Genomic DNA, 16,023 nt, shown 5'->3' with positions numbered 1-16,023 from the left:
TGTAGGTTGGTCTTTTGTAACTATCAAGTGCTAGCTCTGGAACATGGTCGTTTGACTTCAGTGATAGGGAAGCATCTTGTTTATCCACAAATCCTTGCCCCCCGTTTTCCACAAGTTGGCTTGTCACACTTTGTAGGTTTTTAATGAGCAACTTTGTACATGGAATTGCCTCTTCACAGCCCCTGCTGATTGTTGGGCCTTATTAGGAAACCAGTTTCATTTTATTTCCTGGGGCCACTCTGTTATATATGGTGGATTAGCTTGTTAGTGAAAATCTTTTAGACAAATTGAACTTCTTATATCCTCTACTTTGCTCAGGACTGTTTCTAGCTCTTTATATTGGCACAGAAAACGCGGGGATGTAAGAAGTCAGGTACAAGAGCAGATCTTGGATTTTGACAGGGATGCTCACATATACAAAGAGATAAAGGCATTTCACTATAAGATTTGGGATAAAAACAGCATGGGCCAGTGGTTCTCAATCAAGGTGCTTTGGCCTGCTAGTGACTGAGTGAGCTTTACACAGATATCCTTCCAAATTTGGATCAAAACAGGGAATTTATCTTTGTCATAATTGAGGACAGACTCTTAAATGTCAAGAGAAATGTTAAGATTAAGAGTTGAACTCAGTGTTGAGTGGGAGGGGGATTCTGGTCATTACATGGGAGAAGTAAGACACAGCTTATTAAAGTCGTGCTAAAGAAAGAGCACAAACCCAAGGGACTTGAAAGCAGCGATAAGAACAGATATACGTACACCAGTGTTCATTGCAGCCCTATCCACAATAGCCAAAAGGTGGAAACAACCTGAATACCCGTCAATGGATGAATGGATAAACAAAATGTGGTACATACATACAATGGAATACTACTCAACGAGAAAGAGAAATGAAGTCTTGGTAAATGCTACAACGGGACGGAGCTTGAAGACATTATGCTGAGTGAAGTAGGCCAATCACAAAAAGACAAATTTGTATGACCTCACATAAAAAGACAAGAACAGGCAAATGTATAGCAACCAAAGTTTATTAGTGGTTACCAGGGGCAGGAGGGGGAAAGAAGGAGTTATTGCTCATGGAGCACTGACTTCTGGTTTACCGTGATGGAAAAACCATATGGATTTAAGGGTAAAGGTTGCACAGCTAGTTAATGTAATCGATGTCAATAGGTTGTACACCTGTAAAAATACTGTGACATATATTTACAACAACGAGCAGCTGCTGAGGCTGCTTATGTGCGACCAATACCTCATGGGATTTGGTTTCTTGGTTTGGAGGTTTAGGATCATGGTTTCATGGGACATCATCCCAGTTAACTGGCCTATTATGGTGTTTAGTGCTTCTGTTCTACCTTCTAGTTTGTTATGTACTGCCTGGGGTCTAAAAGCTTGCAAGTGGCCATCCAAGGTACAATTGGTCTTTATTCACCTGGAGCAACAGAGGAAGGAGATTTAGGAATAGGAGAAGGAAATGGAATGTGTGGTTCCATAAGCAACTGCCTCCTTTGCCATGAGACCACAGAACTGGATGTACCCTGTTACCATTACTGAACATTTTGATCAAAGATTCTATAGAAGTATCCTGGTCAAAAGGGGAAGACGCAGAGCAGAATTTTAAATTTTCATGGAATCCAGACATTCTGGAGCCACTGAGGCTGAAGGAACCCTCGAAAGTATTGCCCTGACATAATCTTTAAACCTTAAAACAAAAACTCTGTAGTCTTTAAATCAAACAATAGTTTAGCTTAATTTGTAAAGAATGTGGGCCTCGAGCATTGTGCTCTTTTAAGAACTATCTATATGGGATCAAACTGACAATAACAACTTACAAGATAGGAACCTTAGGGGGCAGTGAGTTTATGTTAATAGGGCAAAAACAATTTGGAAAAGGAGGATGAGGATGACTAGACAACTTGAACATAATCAGTGTCACTGAACTGTGCATGCATAAATTGTTGAATTGGTGTATGTTCTGTTGTGTAGATCCTCAACAATCAATTTTGCTAACTGGACAAAAAAGAGCCCAAGTCTATTAGAACTGGCAAGAACTTTGCCTTGTGTATGAGTGCATGTAGGGCTATATGAGGAGCCCTGGTGGCACAGTGGGTAAGCGCTCAGCTGCCAAAGCTGGTGGTTTGAACCCACCAGCGGCTCTGTGGGAGAAAAGACCTTGTGATCTGTTCCTGTAAAGATTACAGCCTGGGAAACCCTAAATGGGGGCAGTTCTACTCTGTATGATAGGATTGCTATGAGTCGGAATAGACTCAACAACACAAGGGCTATATGAGTGGTTATACTCAGAAAGGAATGGTGCTGAAGGGTAACCAAGAAAATGCTAACCATTCGTCCCTCTACATACACTGCCACATCAAGTGTTTCAACCCCATAAGGTCCAACACCAAGCACAAGCTTAGTTGTCTGCCAGTGCTGGTATGAATGGGCTCAGTTTAGATCCTTTAAGTCCAAACAATTAATAAAGACTATAATTTCCTAGTTTATTTGGTAAAAAAACTTTTATGGAGCACCTACTAGACACAAGGTACTAGGGATTAAAACAGTACATAGAAGACATCATCTCTATCCTCACTGGAGTTTACAATCATCAGTGTTGCCAGGCAGTAAATAATGCACACACACAATTTGTGAAATTTTAGTAAAGAAAAGTACAAGACATTGATGTCACTCAGGTTGAGGTTCAGGGATAGTCTTTTTAGAGAAAGGACATTTAAGCTGAGAACTTAAAAGATGAGTACGAGAGAGCTAGGCAGAGGAACAGCATGGCCAAAAATCCTGAGGTGAAGAGGGAACTTGGTGGGTTCCAGCAGCCAAGTTCAGTGTGGCTGGAATCTCCAAGCAAGGATGAGTGTCCTAAGGAGGCCAAGAGACAAAGCTGGTGATCAGGCAGGGCCTTGTAAGCCACATTAAAGATTTTAATCTTTTTTCCTAAGAGCAATGGGAAACTACTGAAAATTTTCTTAAAGCAAGGAATAATAAAATCTGATTTGCAATTTAGAACAGTCACTGCCATATGGACAAAACAAGAAAGATCTGATTCAGAGATATGTTGGGAGGTGTCTGCAGTTATCTGGGCAACAGAAGATGGTGGTTTGGACTACTATGAAGATAGAGAAGTGAGATAAAATTATACTCTGAGCGGGGGATAAAGAACCAAAAATGATTCTTGGATTGCTTGGTTATCCTATCCACTTGGAAGCTTGATTCAACCCCTCAGTGCTTTGGCTCTTTGTGGTTCTCATTTTCTGATAATTAGGGAGAAATAAATGAGAAATATTCATTCAAATTAGAATAGCTTGAAGACATTATTCAGTATTGGAAAGAGAAGAGTTTATGAAGAAATGGAGTTGTGTCATTTCTGTTATTCTTATGCTGTTGGGTAGTTTTACTGCTTAGTTGTGAAGTCTTAATTCTTCTTCTCACCAAAGCAGTAACTGAGGAGCATGTAGGACTGCTCCACCCACAGGCAATGATTTTGGTAAATCACAAAGGAATTGAGAGAAGTGCATTCATAGTTTCTAGTTTAATACTGTTCTGTGCTCAACTGAAAGGGAGTAATTTTTTTTCCCATCTGTAGGTGAAGCTGTTCATTTTAACAAAGACTGAGAAATGGTATGCACTTCTCCATTTAGCCATGCCTAATATTTACTTTTGCAACCAAGAAGATTCTCCTAGTATCAATGCATCCTCTTCCTATAGTGAACTCCGTAAACAGCTATGAGGGTCTAAATTCTACAATATTTCCATTTTAGAGAATAGCACTTTTTAAACTTGACAGCTAGCTCTAACAAAAAAAAATCAGTAAGTCAGATCTTTGAATCCTGTCTCTTAAACCTTTTCCTTCCTAGAGAAAGTTCTTGTTAATGAATTTCATTCTTGCTGTCCAAAACAATCTCAACCCTAGTAACTAACTGAAAAATAAACTGGACACCAGAGCAAAAAAGCCCTCACAATGAATCCCAAAAGAAGATAGTTCAATTATTAGGGAGGAATGTTCCCTCTCAAACCCATCTGATTTTTACGTTCCAGCAATGGTGACAGTACAGAAACATCTGTTCCTGACGTTGTTCAACTGTTTAAATTACCACAGAGGAAAATACACCTCAAGGGAATGCTCATTAAAAAAAAAAAAAAAAAAAAAGAGCAGGGATTTATAATTAAATAGTATAACAGTTCCATTATGCTAAAGCTGGAGTCCAGTGACCCACACTACGCAAAATGAGAATATGGGTTTTTCTTCAAAGAGATATCTGTGGCTTTAATCGAATTCTCAAAGGGTCCTGTGATCCAAAAAAGATTAAGAGCCAATGACACAGTACTTTCTTCCTGAGCTATCTGATCATCATCAATGATTTCTTATAAAACGGCAACGGTAAGACACATTTGAGTTAGTTATTTGTTCTTTGAAAGCTTTAGTAAATGATTTGTCCAAATAAACAATTACATAAAACAACAAAACCAAAATTCTGACCTCAAGTTCAGACACAGCATAAACAGCCAACATGATAGGTAAGGCCTATTTCACATTCAAACTTGAATCTCTGAACGGGCAGAGGGGGAGGACCCAGGTTAACAAAACACAATTAAAAAAATTATACCAACAGCCACAAAATGCAGCTATTCTACCTCTACCAAGAATGACACGTTGACGATTAGGCAAAGTATTCATAAAGGTAGCTTGTGTTTAAGATAACACTTTGGGTGATTAAAAACGTTTCTCCTCTTTGGGTGAAACCTGCATAAGGCTTTAGACAGAGATAGCCAACACTCACTCTGCGGGTTCTTTCTGAGTAACTACTGCTGGCTTTTCATACTCTTCCCTCCAGTAGGAAACCATAATTAAGTCCCAAGAATCCAACTCTATAACCAGGTCAGATTCTGCTGTGTCTAAGGGCAGAACTGATTCCAACTTGCCCCTCATTTGTATTGTTCCGGATCACTGCAAAAGAATCTAGGGATCAGAGTAAATGTCTGGTCAGGTGTGACTGCAGAGGTGAAAGGTGTCAAACATTCTGAATTTGGCGCAGCTTCTTAAAGGTCCTTGAAAGTTCACGTGCAGGCCTGGCGTCTTTTGTAAACTTTAGAGTTGCCGTATTTCTGAAGGAGCTCCTGGGCCTGTTGTTGCATTTCTGGGGTCACATAGCCAGGACACTGGGACCCGATGTGAAGCAGGACAAGGCAACACTCCAGCACATCTGGGAAGGGCCAGCTCTGAAAGATGACAGGGGAATGAGAAAGGAAGCATTTGCAAAAGAGCCACAAACACCTGCACAGGCCATCCGTAACAGCAAGATTCCACCTACTGACACTTCTCAGGCACAGTCTTACAGGCCCCTTCTTGCCCTTCATCCGTTACTCTAAGAAGGGATGATACTCAAAGCTGGGATGGCTACTGGATGTCCTTCTCAAATGATACAATCTTTTCTAGAGCCTGACCAAGTCAACTCAAAAAATGATGCTTCTATTATGGTTAGGACACCACACCCCAACGTACCTATCCGTCTGTAAGCGATCAGATATACGGTACCACTTTTAGTTTTACTTCTATCCACACAACTACAAAATGTATTTGGTTTCCCTGAGGTCTAGAACTGCTTGTGTGGTCAATAATTCTCATATCTGAACTAACCAAAGGCAAGTGGACCTTAACATTTTAAAAACATAGAAATGTAGAGTTCAGAAACTGAACTGAGAAGTGGGTGGCCCCTAAGAATTTGGTATACTCAGCTGATAATACAAAAAGTAATGTTTTACCAGATTAACTGCTGTAATTCTTACCTTAATACTGTCAGGAAACTTAGTCATTCTTTCATTCGCCTCTGTAAGTCTTTTGGTTAATTCAGGCAGAGAAACTGGTTCATTTTTTTCTTCTTTACTACTAATAAAAACACAGTATAAGTCATATCTTGCACCAGGTAACTTCTGTCTTTATTATCACCATACAAATAAAAATTCCTTTGTCACCTGACTCTTTGTCTCCGCATCTTTAAATACAAAGGTCAAGAGAAGGTAATTAAACCTGATGTGATATAAAACAGAATTTTCAAAATGCAACACGATTGCCCACTGTTTTCCTAATTTCTAGATCTTAGACATACAGCCCTAATGACATTTTATGAGTTTCAGTGGATTCGACTGAGCACAGAGGGCCTGGGTTTCTTGGGGGACAGTTAGACAGAGCCAGGCACCTGCCGATGTACAGATGCACATTTTTCTGGGTAGGGGTCTTAAGCTTCTCACAGGGTCCTGTAATCCAAAAGTTAACAGCCACTGGGTTAGAGAACTTTTCAGGTTTTCTTGTTACAAAAACCAAACCTAAAGTTGCCTAGAGTGTGGTAGCTTAGTAGAGAAGTGACTTAAGTGTCTGATTCATGATTTCAAATGGGAGTATTTTAGAGGACTAAAAACGGGGGTTTCAAAGTTTCTTAGTTTTATAGCTTCAAGTTAGTAATAACAGCTCCAAGTTTATTGACTGTACTCTTTCCTGTGTTCTAGTCCCTGTGCTGAGGGACATAATCAAGGCAAAAGGCACTCAGTATAGTAACCAACTAATAATTGTTAATCACTGCAAAATCCCACAGCAAAGTGCCCGATGATAAAGCAAGTTCAGCTCTACAGTGATGAGTAACTGGCTCCTGTCTTCCCCGGGCACTCGGATCACCTGGGATCTTCTCAGTTCAGTGTGTAGTTTTGTACATTACCCTTCTTGTCTGCTTTTTGTGATACTACAAAACGACTGAAAAACACTGCTTCTCAAAACAACTGAGGTAGGAGTTGGTCTCCACTTTACAGATGAGGAAACTATTAAGAACTTGTGTGAGGTCACACGGCAGGGCCAGAATTAGAACCCATGTCCAACTCCAATGCCTGTGCCTTCATTACTACATTATGCTGCTTCCAAATGACCTGATTCATATCACCACATACTTATTTTTTATCTTGTTACACGACAATCTGACACGGTATTCTCAATTCCATCTTGTACTTGACTGTATACTTACCACTGGCTCTGAAAACTAGATGGGGACCCTTCTGCTTCCTGCTCAGACTCACTCTTATCAGGACCATTCCCTGTGGATTCACCAAGCTGATTCTTCTGGTGCTGGCGGATCATTTCCGCCAAGGTGTCCTGGACTTCAGCAATAGTTCTCTGTGAGTTTTGGAGACTGGCATGCCTTTCTGAAAAGAGCTCCTTACAAGCACTCAGCACTTGAATGCTTTCTTCTGTGAGTACTGAGTTGAGTTCTGGAGGCCTGTTTAGCTCTGGCTGACAAGAAGCCACAGGGTCACCTTCTTCAGGGCTGGCATCATCCAACTGCTGGCTGTGTTCAGCAGTTTTCCTTCTGTGATCAACACCTACCCAGACACTGGATTCAGGGTAAGGCGTGGAGAGAGACCACCAGAATTCATACAGGCGCCCATAAATGAAAAAGGCCTCCAAACTTTTGAAAGCTGGTGTGTTGGAGGATGGACGGTCACCCAGTTTCTCTCTTAGGTGGTCACAGCCTAGGAGAACAAAAAAAGGATTTGGGGTTGCACCTTTATTTATCTGCCAAAAATCTGGCTTCCTATTCTCATGTCCTGCTTCCTACCATCTAAGAGGCAGATCCCAAGATAAAGGACAGCACTGGGATCCATGGGACCACATGTCTTCTACCAAAAGCCAACTGGAGCTAAACGTTTCCTGACTTGCAACAATGTTCTCACTGCTACAGGCTGGAAGTCATTAAAAGCATTCCATCCGTATCAGTGGACTGAAGGCTCTGGGGTCACTGACTGAGGTTACAATCACTGTCTCTGAAAAATCAAAATGATCTAGTTCAGTGGCTAATCCTGCAGCCCAAGGAATTTTGCTGTGCTTCTCCATTCTTTGGAATCCCTGGGTGGTGTAAACAGTTAATCTGCTTGGCTGCTAGCCAAAAGTTTGGAAGTTCGAGTCCACTCAGAGGCATCTTGGAAGAAAGGTCTGGTGATCCACTTCTGAACAGTCAGCCACTGAAACCCTATGGTGCACAGTCCTACTCTGACACACATGGGGCCACCATGAGTCAGGGTTGACTCAATGGCAACTGGTGGTCTCCATTCTTACTAACTTGCAACATTACTCTCTTTTAAAGTCACTGTGTGCAAAGTATGTAGGAGGCTGAAAGGAAGATAAAAAGAAAACAGCTCAGTTACTGACTATCTCTTAACTTTCTATTAAAATGACCTAGCCAGCCAATCTCTTTCTTTTAAGAACCTGTGTGTTCCTGGTGCTGCACCATTGGGCGACAGCTATATTGTTTACTAGTGGGCATGCTCCAGGCAGAGGTGGTGGGCATTTACCCTCAGGAAGAAAGGCAGAGTAGACTTCCTGCATGATGGTGAAGTTCCCCGAGTCATAGCTCCGGACCACAGCCCGAAGCAGGGCTTTCACGGCCTCATCCCAGGAGGCGACCTGCTGGCTCAGCAATGCCAAGGTCAAGTCATGGCAAATGTGAAGCAGGAGCTAGAGAAGAAACCAAGAATCTCAGTTAAACATCCACCCAAAGCACATACTGAGGACATCAGAAAGGCTCCTACTAACTGCACCATTTAAGAAAGGTCTTCCTATCTCCTGTTTTTGCTTCCCCATCAGAAGTTTTCATATCTAGTTGCACTGGAACACATGTTGTCTGGTGTTAAATTCCTCATGTTAGAAAATGCTCTGACATTTGCATTAAGTAAAACAAAATGAGTTTCTGAAACTTTTATAAAAGCTATAATTTTTCTTTTTAAAAACTGAGGGATAATTAAAATAAAATTAATTTTAAGTGTGCAATTTGATGAGTTTTGAAAAACATGTAGTTCTACAACTATCACCACAATCAAGGCAGAAAACATCTTTCATGAACCCAAAATATTCCCATGTGCTTCTTGGTAGTCAAGCCCCTCTCCCCAGCCCCTAACAACCATTGATTTTTTTTGTACTGTACTTTTTGCCTATTCTAGAATTCATTTAAATGGAGTCATAGAGTATGTAGTGTTTTGCTTCTTGGTCCTTTCACTCAGCATAATGCTTTTGAGATTCACTGATGTTTTGTATCCCGAAGTAGTATACCATTTGAGGAAATCTTGTTCCTCAAAAATATACTGTCTCCTCTTGCTGTAAAAATAGAAAGCAGATAAATTGAGGTGTAATGCTAAGACAGATATAGCAGTTAAAATGCATCAACTTGATTTCTTTTTATCAACTGTGATAGATTTGACAAACAATGGTCAGTGAAATAAACAAATCACAAAATAATACATTTGATCCGATTCAGGGGTTGCCTTTGGTGATGGGGACTGAGGAAGGTAACAAGAGGGACTTCCACTTTATCTGTCAAGTTGTATTTCTTTCATGATTAATGAATAAATAAATAAATGCATAATCAATCAATCAACCAACCAATCAATCAAGAAATCCTGTGAAGCAAAAATGACAAAATGTGAACCTTCAACTCTGGGTGATGGGTACTTGCTATGTTATTTTCTGTATCTTTAAACATTTTTTTAAGCGACTTTAAGACTAACTTCAAAGCTAATGGGCTTTAATTCGTCTGCAGGGATTTTCCAGGCTGCCTGGACCTGCCTCAGTCTTTCTGAAGCACTAACCAGCATTCTGCTTGTTTCCCTATTGTATTAGACGTGATTAAGGAAGTCTTCCTACTGAGTGACTAATATCCTGTGCTGGCGTGCATGGGGTACCTGTTTGGAGGGAGTGTTATTTGTAGCAGATGGGTACTTGATGTCGTGCAGCTTCTGAAGTGCTGCCTGGTACTGCTCTGGGGCGTCAAGGCCAAAGGCACTCTTCCACACCGCAGTCACCCTCTCCTCGAGGGGCCCTTCAGTGGCTGTGGTCCAAGCATGGTAAGAGGAGGAGCTTCTGCACTCTGAAAGCTGCCTGTCCTCTAGATGCTTGGACAGTAGCTCAAGTAGGCAAAACACTAGCCTCTGACCCTGGAACCCAATAACAAAGGAGAGGAATTGTTACACAAGACAAAGGACATCAATCCACGACAACTGAAGCCCCATACAGGCCAGCCACCTAAGATTTGTGGCCCAGGGTGGGCAAAGACGGGCTGGATTCATCAGATTCTTCCTCTCTGTGAGAGCTTCAGACTAGAGAATACAGAGGTGAAGTGCAGTGGGCAGAAGGAGCTGGAGCAGACTAGCCGTGTGTATCTGAGAGCTGGGGCAGGCCTTATGAGCCACGTCCAAGTAGATTTCACATAGAGAGTCAGCTAGAAGAGAACAAAAGCAGAGACAAAAGGCCTGGAAAATCTTTATTTTTGCTGGATTTTTCAGTTGGCATGAGATTCCTTGTATACTCCTATAATAATAATCTTTTCTCAGGTAAGCCTGGGAGGATCCCTGTTCCATACAGCCAAAATAGCCCTTATCAGAACAATATTTAGCGTAACGTTACAGCTTTTCTTGCTTTATTAAGGATGCTATTTAAGGGAAAGAATGAAATGCCAATAACCATTCTGGAAATGTTTTTTGGTTGTGGATAAATTAAAATCTCTTCTAAATCTGGTCATTTAATACATACCAAGTGACGCTATCTTTGAGGGTTCTACTATTTTTGCCTCTTTTTATTTGAAGCTCCCAGCAAGCTGCCTCACCACCTAGCATTTTCCTTGGGCTTTGAGCACTCAGCTAGGAATTGATCTTAGGCCCATTTACTCTACTATAGACGGAAGAACTTAAAAAAGTTCAGGTGAGAATCCAACAAGTCATCTAAAATGGACCAAATGTTTACATGATTTAGAAACTAAGTGAGTGCACCGACACTTTAAAAACACTCTCAGTTCTGAAGTGTGAGAAAAGGCAATGGTGGATTACTCATTTTTAACTAGGTGGGAATAAAGGACCATTTTGATTTCCCCACACTTCTTTATGGCTTCCAGCTGAAAAAGGGTGCTACTGGCAAAGCACTATGATTTCTATTAAAGGCCAGCCCCTCTCCCTCTTTAAAGAAAACTGTGCCGATGACATCAATGAAGAAATACTCAACTACCAACCCAGGGTCTGGGCTGACTGAAGCCCATTCATAGATGCTATGCACAAATTTATAAGCAATAGGAAATACCATGAACAAGCACATCATCTTATTTTGAATATGGCAACTGATAAACCACTGTACTTCAGTGGGAGAGTAAGGCAGGGCTTGCCAGACACATACAAGGAATATCTGCCAAACTGGTACAGCTTATCCACTTGGAATTCAACTCCTATAGGATTCAGGGCCTTACCCTCTCAAATACCAGGAGATGAAATAATAGGCTGACCTTTAGACTTTCATGGAGTTGCAGGGCTTCCTGGGCTCCCACCCAGTTCCTGGCCAGAAGCAGCTCTTGGGCACACCTGAGAGCCAGCGAAGCAGACAATTCCTCCTCTCCTACGATTGCGGCCAACTCTGCAGCTGTTCTAAGTGATGCTGCATCTCCCTTTTTGGCCAAAACTTTGGCTGCATCATAAGTGGACGTGGCCCCTAAATAGCTACGATACAAAAGAAAACCCAAACAAAATGTCATAAACCACAGGTCTTATTCTCACTCTTTACAGGGTTGAATCACACCTTTCTGTCTGCTTTGCATTGTGGGCCTTCCTGTGGTCCCAGGTGTGTCACGGCCTCTGTTCCCGCTAAGGCTGCAGCCAGCACAGCTTACCACACAGACAACATCATGTGGGCTGAGGACATAATGGAACCTCAACACTTGCTGAATCAAACTCAAGCAGGGAGCAATTCCTCCCTGTTTTCTTTATCTGATAAGACATCTTAGTCTGCTACTCAGGTTTCCTGAATGATTAGTGATCTATATAAATACCAGTGAGGTAGATCCTATGAGTCTTAAGACAGGCTTTTTAATTTTCTAATCACTTGATCTCCACCTCTAAGCTTATTACTTGTACTGTTGTCTTGCTTTTCTTGGCAGAAGCTCTTCAATGTTGGGTGCACTCCAGCTTCCCTCTGGCTTACCATTTGGCTGCCATGGCGTAATGGCCATCTTTCTCTAGGATGGCTCCCCAGCTGAGGTACAGGTCTTTCAAGATTGGGTCCTCTGGGCGCAGCCGGGCCTTGGCAATGGCAATAGCTTCCCTACAGGAAGAACAGATAATTAACCAAAATGAAAAGGCTCTTCTTTACGAGGTCCTAGAAGGGGCTGGAACATAGGACAAATGGTGCCACTTGTGTTGTCTGTATTGTTCTAATTTCCTAAAAAATACTGTATTCCTAAATTACACAGACAACTTAGAAACACTGTGTTCAATTCTTCACTGGGGTCATCAGTTCTTAAAGGGGGTTCATGACGTCAAAACTATCTTCATAATAATGCTAAGAGGTTATTTGCCTTTTTCACTATGTTTATATTTGCACTCACCGTGCAAAGCAATGGTGGGTAAAACTGGGATCTTAGCAAAAGAAAAAACACACAAAAAAAGCAAATGTCCTTGATGAAGCAGTAAAACTTATTAATTTTATTAAGTCTCCTGAGTACACATCTTTTTAATATCCTGTGTGACAAAATAAGAAAAACACACAAAGTACCCCTGCCGCGTCCCGAAGCATGATGGTTGTCTCTAGGAAAAACGTGAATGACTGAATTGTGAGCTGAACTAGCTGCTTTTTTCACAGAATCTCATTTCTGCTTGAAAGAATGACTAACAGGCAAAAATTATTATTCAGAGTCGGGTATTTGGCAGACATTTGCTAAAAAAAAGAACAAAATAAGCCTATCACTTCACGGAAAACAACCAGTGGTTTTGTTGTCAACGGTGAAATTTGAGCATTCAAATGAAAATCAGAATTTTGGAAAACTTGCGCCTGCCACTGTGAGCCCGACAGCTTCCCGAGCTATTTCCATACCATGTCCAACTCTGAGTTCTACACACAGACCTGTAGAAATGGTTTGACTTGAGCAGCTCCACAGCTTCATACACTTTGTGGATAGAAAGCAGGTGAGAGGCAGCCTTGACATACTGATCCTGAAAACACAGCTGTTTGGCAAAAGCTTCCACGGCCCATAGCCACACATGGTAGCCAGCTTTAAAAAAAAAAAAAAAGAAAGATGGTGGTTAAAGAAAAAAAATAAAAGTAGGCGTGATTAAAAAAAAGATCTGCTTAAATGGGTAAATGCCTTGTTTTCACGGCCACTGCATTAAGAACATTTAAATACTAATTCAATTGCCATTAAGATCATCTGCCTCCTCTCACCCTTACATTTTGAAACAAACTGTTTGATTATGTAATGCATACAAAGTGGCAAAAAATTCAAGAGGTACAAAAGGGCATGGAAATAAGGGTAGCGGTTACCCGTACTGGGGTGAGGGGAGATAGTGACGGGAAGGAGCACAAGGGGAACTATGAGGTGCAGGTAATGTAATGTTTCTTGAAATGGGTGCTGGTTATAAGGGTGTATTCAATTACTGAAATTCACTGTACACTCGTGATCTGTGCATTTTCCTCTCTCTCTCTATAGTACCCCTGAATAAAAAGCTAAAAGAACAAAACAAAACAAAAAAACTGAGCTTGGCATAAAAAAAAGCTTTCCTTGTTATCCTGGTACACCCTCCCTTGATCCTGCCCCAAAATTCTCTCCATAGAGGCAAACATTGTTACTAGTTTCTTTTGAAGCCTTTGCAAATAGTCTACAAATATACAACCACCCACACAGCAATATAAACGACAGTGTTAGATATTCTGCTGTGCATCTACATCTTGATTCTTCTCACTTGCTACGATCTGGAGCTTCATTCCATATGAGAACACACAGAGCTGCCACATGCTTTTGGCATCTGTACCGGTTTCTACTGCATGAATGTACATGATTTAACCAGTCCCTTATTGAGGGACTGGTTCTTACTATCTTTTGCTATTACAAATACTGCTGCAATGATAGTCCATGCATATTTGTCATTCTGCATGTGTGCAGATCAATGAATTCCTATAATTAGAATTGCCAAGTCAAAGGGCACATGTATTCTAAATTTTATTAAACATGGCTGAACTGTCCCACAAGGAGATTTCGCCAATTACAATCCTGCCATCAGTGTGTGTCAGTGACCTGTCTTTTTTAGGGAACTGGGGAATGGGGTTGATTCATCGGACAGCCTACTGTTGCAGGACAGGTTTAGGTTTGCTTCATAATTTTATCTCTAAGTGATTTTGAGCTCAAGACTAGTACTGCTAAGAAACATCTTTGGTGGATGTATCCTACAGATGACAATGTTTTTGTCAAAAAGAACATACCCACTGGTGCCATAGCCACAAGATTGTCGGTCAGTTCCCCTCTTTCTGCTGCAGTCTGGAGAACCCCTTTCAGATCTCCTTTCCAAAGCATGAGCTGGTGAAATAACTCAGGGTGGCCATTTTCCAAGTGACCTTTTCCTGTTTGGAGGAGAGAGAATATTTGGAAGACATTTCAGACACATCTTTCAAATAAACCAGAGAAAGACACTCGCAGTATATGCAGTCACTCACTGATGGGGAAGCCACCAACCAGAGTGACCATGATGGGGCCTGAAGCCCACTCAGTCACCCACCCACCCACTTTCACTTGCACTCACTCACTCTGAACACTGTATGTTTAGGGCCTTCTACCAGTCCTGGCAGCACAGTGGTTAAGAGCTCAGCTGTTAACCAAAAAGGCTGGCAGTCTGAATCCACCAGCCTCTCCATGGAAACCCTATGGGGCACTTCTACTCTGTCCCATAGGGTCGCTATGAGTCAGAATCAACTTGACTGCAATGGGTTTGGTTTTGGTTTTACCAGAGACAAGGGGTATTATGTGAATAAGCAAATTAGGGAATTCAAAACCTAGCTGGATGACAAGTAAAAGTAGCCATTACAACACCATGGAACAGCAGCCATAAAAGAGGTATGCATAAAGTGGTGTTGGTAGTTGCCGTTGAGTCAATTCTAACTCATGGTAAATCCACATGTTACAGAGTAGAACTGTGCTCCATAGGGTTTTCTTGGTTGCAGTCTTAAGAGAAGCTTATCACTAGCCCCTTTCTTCTGCAGTACCGCTGGGTGGGTTTGAAATGGCAACTTTTAGGTTAGCAGTTGAGTGCAAACTGTTTGCATCATCCAGAGACCTGTGCAAAGTGTCAGGAGAGAATAAAGATGAAAGTGATTAGTTAACCGGATTTGCCTCACCTTCAACCTCAATCATTTTGTGCAGAGTAGCCCTGTCTGTGAAAAGCCCCAGGTGAAATCTGTCCTCAAGATCAGCAATCATATCCTCATTTAGCTCTGTTCGTTTAGAAAGACAAAAAAATCAGATGAAGTGATTACACAGGTTACAGTTTTCTGCCCAACTACTTCTGAATAAATGTCCAGAACACCCATTTCAGGTATTTGTTTACTCTAACAGAGACCCCTGCTGGTTACAAAGGTAGCAAAATACCAACACAGAGTGAAGCTCAGCTTTGGCAAAATCCAATTAGACAATATAGTTTGTAGTTAGTTGAAAGAAAGATTTGGGAAAAAAAAGTAGAATTTTAAAAGCCAACCCAAAATTGAACATGTATTTAAATGTGGTTAAAAAAAAACCAGACAAGACAAAAAACCTACTGAGTAAAGAAATGTCCCTAACAGTCACTGGAATCTACCAGGAAGGGATTCAATACTCCTTCTGTTTTTTAAAAAGCTAACTAATTTTTCATTAAGATGAATAACATAAAGGGATATGGCTAATTGTATAAATATAGAAAATAATCACATAGCTCCAAAAAGAGAGCTATATATATTAATAAAAGCATAAAATACCTCTGGAGAGAGATAAAAAACTGGTAATAGTGTGGCCTCTGGGAGAAGTGTCAGAGTGGGAGAGAGATGTACTTTCTTTCTCTAATCTTTTCATACTCTTTGAGTTTCATTTTATCATTTGAATCCCTTTTTAACACGTATAATTAAAAAAAAAAAAAAAAAATTTGCTCAAGTATCAAAATAATGGGCCCTAAATGAGGGCTTTGAAAAGCACAAACCAAAAAACTCCCCGC

At 41.1% G+C, this 16,023-nt stretch overlaps 1 protein-coding gene across 3 annotated transcripts in view; it reads right to left on the bottom strand.

The window, feature by feature from the left end:
* Nucleotides 1-4,249: 4,249 nt before the first annotated feature.
* Nucleotides 4,250-16,023, bottom strand: part of GEMIN5 (gem nuclear organelle associated protein 5) — a 37,374-nt gene continuing 25,600 nt past the window's right edge. Inside the window, exons 19-28 of one of the 3 annotated variants that reach the window (XM_023726575.1) lie at nt 15,179-15,274; nt 14,270-14,407; nt 12,917-13,064; nt 11,999-12,118; nt 11,307-11,517; nt 9,721-9,972; nt 8,338-8,500; nt 7,014-7,518; nt 5,791-5,890; nt 4,250-5,223 (exon numbers count right to left, since the gene is read on the bottom strand). In XM_023726575.1, coding sequence (XP_023582343.1) covers nt 5,062-5,223; nt 5,791-5,890; nt 7,014-7,518; nt 8,338-8,500; nt 9,721-9,972; nt 11,307-11,517; nt 11,999-12,118; nt 12,917-13,064; nt 14,270-14,407; nt 15,179-15,274 — 1,895 coding nt within the window. In that variant the 3' untranslated portion in view covers nt 4,250-5,061. The remainder of the gene's footprint in view (nt 5,224-5,790; nt 5,891-7,013; nt 7,519-8,337; nt 8,501-9,720; nt 9,973-11,306; nt 11,518-11,998; nt 12,119-12,916; nt 13,065-14,269; nt 14,408-15,178; nt 15,275-16,023) is intronic. The other 2 variants (XM_023726576.1, XM_023726577.1) reach the window with 2 other exon arrangements.

The sequence above is a fragment of the Trichechus manatus genome, unplaced genomic scaffold, assembly GCF_000243295.1.
Source record: "Trichechus manatus latirostris isolate Lorelei unplaced genomic scaffold, TriManLat1.0 scaffold00011, whole genome shotgun sequence".
Lineage (NCBI taxonomy): Eukaryota > Metazoa > Chordata > Mammalia > Sirenia > Trichechidae > Trichechus > Trichechus manatus.
This window is presented reverse-complemented; position numbering and strand designations above follow the sequence as displayed.